At 50.2% G+C, this 6,165-nt stretch overlaps 1 protein-coding gene across 1 annotated transcript in view; it reads right to left on the minus strand.

Moving 5' to 3' along the window:
• Positions 1–6,165, minus strand: part of WDR3 (WD repeat domain 3) — a 22,828-nt gene that overhangs the window by 683 nt on the left and 15,980 nt on the right. Inside the window, 7 exon segments of the mRNA XM_018569551.1 lie at positions 196–289; positions 793–917; positions 1,892–1,939; positions 4,539–4,586; positions 4,825–4,917; positions 5,832–5,897; positions 5,993–6,043. Coding sequence (XP_018425053.1) covers positions 196–289; positions 793–917; positions 1,892–1,939; positions 4,539–4,586; positions 4,825–4,917; positions 5,832–5,897; positions 5,993–6,043 — 525 coding nt within the window.

Genomic DNA, 6,165 nt, shown 5'->3' on the forward strand with positions numbered 1-6,165 from the left:
GGGGGATTGGTATACCTATTGAGCTGTATGTGAAGCTACATAAAAGGAAATAATTTCCATTTATAAAATTCTGGAGCAGCTCTATTATGGACCCTCCCCCCTTATCACTCTCCCCCCTCATCACCCCCATCCCAGGATATAAAGACATTGACTGGAGTCAGCCGGTGACATATTGCAGCACTGGGGGCTTCTTACCCGGCCCTCCGACACCCGGGAGATGGTGCAGTTTTTCAGGTCTTCGATGACTCCCAGCAGAATCTGGTTGCTGGTGATTTGGCCGAAATGAATCCTGCGTACATGAGGAAGAGGCGGGGCAGAAAAGGTCAAAGCAAAAATTAGACAAAAAACATCAAATGCTACAAGAAATAATAAATAGAATCCTTCCATTGTCATTATATATCTTATTATAGAGCCGGTGATGTCACCGCTGGGTCCCTATGCTTCTCTATACAAGGCAGGCAGATCGTGGCTGGTGGGAGGGGCCGGCAGAGTGCTGTACATAGCTTCCTGAAAACATCACAGCACTCTGCCTCGGTACTGCTCTCAAGAGCCCTCAGATCTGATTGAAGAAGTGGGTGGGCTTTTGGGAGGAGTTATGCAAATACCAAAATGCTTTGATGAGTGGGTGTCAGTCTGGGGAAGTGGGCGGTCCTAGACAGGCTTTATATGCATGTGTGGGTGTCTGGAGGAGTGGGCGGTCCTAGACAGGCTTTATATGCATGGGTGGGCGTCAGTCTGGAGGAGTGGGCGGTCCTAGTCAGGCTGCATGTGCATAATGAGAGACTACCTTACCTGAGCAGGAAGAAGAGGCAGCGGCAGATCAGCTCCACCTCCTGACTGCGGATGATGTAATCCCGGAAGAGGGTCAGCAGGTCGGGGACGTAGGAGAACGGCAGGACGAGCAGCGACTCCTCCAGCTCACTGCAACAAAAGATCAGTTGTCATCAGTTCCCGGGCTGACCTCACAGCACCTCTACAGCCTCCTGTCACATGTTTTGGGGGTATTGACGAGGGACGTATGTAAAAGAGTCTTCAGCGTGCGATTTGACTCTGCAGCCAGCAGGTGTCACTGCTGCAGCCCATGGGTATGAAGGGAGCTGCCGCAACAGTGCCACCTGCTGGTGAGAGGAGGTATTACGCCGACATAGAAATTAACATGTAAAAAGAGACATTGATTGTAAACAAACAGCTGCTGTCCTGTCTATACAATATGGCCGGGGTGCCTGGACCACCCAACAGCATTATTCAGCTTCTGGCTGCAGAGATGAATTAACGATGAGGTAAGAAGATGGAGAGGGAAGCTAAAAGGATTCCCTGACATGAAAGCCTTTCCCCGTGTGACCGTCTCTAGGTGTCAGTAAACAGGTCCTCTTATTGCCCCCTATGCCCAGCAACATGGCATTTCCCTTCTAATGATGAGCTGCCAGGAGACAAAGGATGCATGGTGGGAGGAGCATGTGACCAAGCTGAAACCAATGACCAAGCACCAGGGTTGTCACATGCAGAAACCTCTCGCCCAGTGGTTTCCCACCCACTTCCTCCCGTCGGGCCGAGGCTTCCTGTCCGCTGTCACAGGCGTCGGAGGAGACAGGAAGCTGCGGCCCGGCAGGAGTGCGCTGTCCTGCACCCCTGGAGTGAGGATGGAGCTGCAGGGCTCCTCCTAGCCTGGCTGATGCTCTGGGGCCCAGTGAGTGTCCCTGTGCTGGGGAGGGGAAGGATTAGAATGGGGGACGGGAAACGGGTCCATGACGGGGCGCGGAAGGTTTTCGGTGTCACTAGGGTTGAGGTCCCCTGACCTACCACAAGCTACAAATGTCTACCAGAGCCGCTCCTCCGGAAAGGGTGATGGCGGAACTTGTTATTACTCTACATAGTCCAAGTGCAGGATCACCTCTATAGGGAGAGTAAACTTTGTGACGTCCAGAACGTACTCCGCGGACTGCGGGGGGGAGGGGAGGAGACAGAAGGTTAGTAATAGGAATGTACACAGTGCGGACGGAGGGATCATTAATATAAATTATCATCACTTATACTCTATGGGGGAGCATGATGATGAAAACTAGCCCGGAGGGGGGGGAAGAGACATTGCTCACTTCTGTTCCCCTCTGAACATAGGCAATCCCTACCTGAGGAAAACACAGGAAGAGCCGAGTTCTTATGTGACAATTGTGGAAATGGAGGATTCAGAAGATACAACCAGGATGTGATAGAAGAGGCGCCATCTAGTGTTGTATAATGTGATGAGAGCGCCATCTAGTGTCATATAATGGGGGGAGAGCGCCATCTAGTGTCATATAATGGGGGGAGAGCGCCATCTAGTGTCATATAATGGGGGGAGAGCGCCATCTAGTGTCATATAATGGGGGGAGAGCGCCATCTAGTGTCATATAATGGGGGGAGAGCGCCATCTAGTGTCATATAATGGGGGGAGAGCGCCATCTAGTGTCATATAATGGGGGGAGAGCGCCATCTAGTGTCATATAATGGGGGGAGAGCGCCATCTAGTGTCATATAATGGGGGGAGAGCGCCATCTAGTGTCATATAATGGGGGGAGAGCGCCATCTAGTGTCATATAATGGGGGGAGAGCGCCATCTAGTGTCATATAATGGGGGGAGAGCGCCATCTAGTGTCATATAATGGGGGGAGAGCGCCATCTAGTGTCATATAATGGGGGGAGAGCGCCATCTAGTGTCATATAATGGGGGGAGAGCGCCATCTAGTGTCATATAATGGGGGGAGAGCGCCATCTAGTGTCATATAATGGGGGGAGAGCGCCATCTAGTGTCATATAATGGGGGGAGAGCGCCATCTAGTGTCATATAATGGGGGGAGAGCGCCATCTAGTGTCATATAATGGGGGGAGAGCGCCATCTAGTGTCATATAATGGGGGGAGAGCGCCATCTAGTGTCATATAATGGGGGGAGAGCGCCATCTAGTGTCATATAATGGGGGGAGAGCGCCATCTAGTGTCATATAATGGGGGGAGAGCGCCATCTAGTGTCATATAATGGGGTGAGTGCGCCATCTAGTGTTCTATAATGGGGTGAGAACACTATCTAGTGTTCTATAATGGGGTGAGAGCGCCATCTAGTGTCATATAATGGGGTGAGTGCGCCATCTAGTGTTCTATAATGGGGTGAGAGCGCCATCTAGTGTCATATAATGGGGTGAGAACGCCATCTAGTGTCATATAATGGGGTGAGAACGCCATCTAGTGTCATATAATGGGGTGAGAACGCCATCTAGTGTCATATAATGGGGTGAGAGCGCCATCTAGTGTTCATTTCATATAGTGCAGAATTTCGCCCCTATTTTCAGTGATGGCGTCCTTTAAAATTTTGCAAAGTTTCAAGGCACCCCAGTCTTAAATGTAATTTAAAAAACAGGGGTTTCCCCTTTGCACTGAAGTCCCCCCCCTTTAAATCAGAAACCACTTTTCAGAGCGCCCTATACATCAGAGTTCCCCCTTAAACAAATGAATCATGCCATCACATAAGGAGCCGGAACTGCGGCAGCATGGGAGAGGGTGGGGGGGACATTTTTGAGGCACCCCTAAGAAAGCCAGAAGGCTCCCTGGTTGCAAAAGGGCGGCATAGTGTGTTAGAATGGAGTGAGGGCGCCACCTAGTGTTGATTTAGCATAGTGTTATATAATGGTGTTAGTGCTCCACCTAGTGTTCATTTTGTATATGCTTGCAAACTTTTTTTCAGTGACGGCACATTTTAAAAAGTTATGCTAGATCTCGAGCCTTCCCAGTCTAAAATGTAATGGGTTTTTAAAGGGGGTAACCGCATGCAAAACACACAAAAGAAGTAGGGGTTCCCCCTTTAAATCAGGAACCCACATTTTCTGAGTCATTTTTACATTAGAGTTCCCCCTTCACATCAGAATTCTACCATCACATCAGGATCCACAGCTACGGCAGAATGGTAGAGGGTTAAGGGACTGGCTGGAAAATTTCGAGTCACCCCTGAGGAAGCCAGAAGGCTCCCTGGTTGAGAAAGGTTGGCATAGGGTTTTAGAATGGGGTAGCACGCCACCTAGTGTTCATTCAGCATAGTGCTATATAATGGTGCAAGTGCGCCATCTAGTGTTCATTTAGTAGTGTTACATAATGGGGCAAGTGCGCCATCTAGTGTTCATTTGGTAGTGCTATATAATGGTGTAAGTGCGCCATCTAGTGTTCAGTTAGCATAGTGCTATATAATGGTGCAAGTGCGCCATCTAGAGTTCATTTAGCATAGTGCTATATAATGGTGTAAGTGCGCCATCTAGTGTTCATTTAGCATAGTGTTGGTTATAGATTGTATTTTTCCTCTACAGCGGTGAATCTCAGACTTCAATGTGTGAATCCTGTGCAGTACTTTGACACACGTGGGGTAACTCAGGGCCGTTTCTGATCATTAATACGCTGGCCAGGTTGTCACACCAGCGGACGGATACAAGGGTCGGGATATAATTAAGTGAACGGCGTTCTAAGCCATCCACCAGGTAATAGTTTGATCATAAAAAGTGGCTTGTTCCTTTACACTTACCGATATGTTCCCGTACGCCTGCAGGATCGGGTGAATCTTCCGTGGGAGCTGTGAGCGCAGAACACAAGGTGACATTAATTAGTCGTCTGGTATTAACCCTCTACACGCCAGCGGTGACACAATGTACCATGTGACTCGCCACCGACCCCGCCTCGGCTATAACCCCCAATGCATTTCCTTAATACTAGGCAATGAGCGCGCCGCTACTAATGTTCAAGGCTGAAGGAGAGAAAACGTTCACGGCGACCAACCAGAGTCCACGTTCCAACATCCTGGTCCTAATCACCTTTCTCCCCGCTGCTTTGCACAGCGCCTCGTGCTCCTTCATTTTGGCGCTCTCCTCGCGGTGCAGCTCCACGGCCTCCATGATGCGCTCAGTCTGAAAGGCAAAAAGGATCACATGAGAGGTTCAGGTTCGGCCAATATTCTAATCGGGGGGAGGGGGGTCATGTGATCGGGGAAATCTGATCCAGGAGCAAAAGGCAGGGAATGATAACCGATCTGAGGTCATTTGACCGGGCCAATGTGATCCAGGATCCTAGAACGTGGAACGATATCTGATCTGGGGTCATGTGACCAGGCCAATGTGATCCAGGATCATAGAACGATATCTGATCTGGGGTCATGTGACCGGGCCAATGTGATCCAGGATCCTAGAACGTGGAACGATATCTGATCTGGGGTCATGTGACCGGGCCAATGTGATCCAGGATCCTAGAACGTGGAACGATATCTGATCTGGGGTCATGTGACCAGGCCAATGTGATCCAGGATCATAGAACGATATCTGATCTGGGGTCATGTGACCGGGCCAATGTGATCCAGGATCCTAGAACGTGGAACGATATCTGATCTGGGGTCATGTGACCGGGCCAATGTGATCCAGGATCATAGAACGATATCTGATCTCGGGTCATGTGACCGGGCCAATGTGATCCAGGATCACAGAACGTGGAATGATATCTGATCTCGGGTCATGTGACCGGGCCAATTTGATCCAGGATCCTAGAACGTGGAACGATATCTGATCTCGGGTCATGTGACCGGGCCAATGTGATCACAAGACATTGAACGATATCCGATCATGAATTAGAAGAGCCAGGGAACGGCAACGTCTGGTTCTATAAATGCTACAGGGCAAAGTTTTTGGAAAGTTCAGAACCTTGGTCGGGTCAGGAATTGGATCGGCTGAGCCATAGTAAGGGACTGTGTAGGGGAACCCGAGAACTTAGATTGGCGCTGTACGAGGCGGGGAGATGAGCCGATAAAGAGGAAGAAACGGATTGCACTCACGGCTTTCACAGTCTCGATGGTCTTCTTTCCGGCCAGTCCCGTCTCCCCGTCCTTCTCCCCCGCCACCTGCAGAGAAAGGGACGCCATCATTAGTAGGGACGCCAGCAGGACGCTTTACCAACACAAGACGATGATATGCGGACTCGGCACATCCAACTCACCACCGGCTGGTCTCCTTTGCCTACGTTCTCCTCAAACTCCGCTTCACGTTGCTGGAAAAGGAGAAATACGACCAGTTACCACCAACTCATCAGTACCGAGGAATCCCACCTGGTAATAGTAGCGGCCTCATCCCCAAACCTAATTATTTATGGCCCCCCCCCACAGGCCTCGT

Source organism: Nanorana parkeri, unplaced genomic scaffold (assembly GCF_000935625.1).
Source record: "Nanorana parkeri isolate BGI_ZX_2015 unplaced genomic scaffold, ASM93562v1 scaffold1354, whole genome shotgun sequence".
Classification (NCBI taxonomy): domain Eukaryota; kingdom Metazoa; phylum Chordata; class Amphibia; order Anura; family Dicroglossidae; genus Nanorana; species Nanorana parkeri.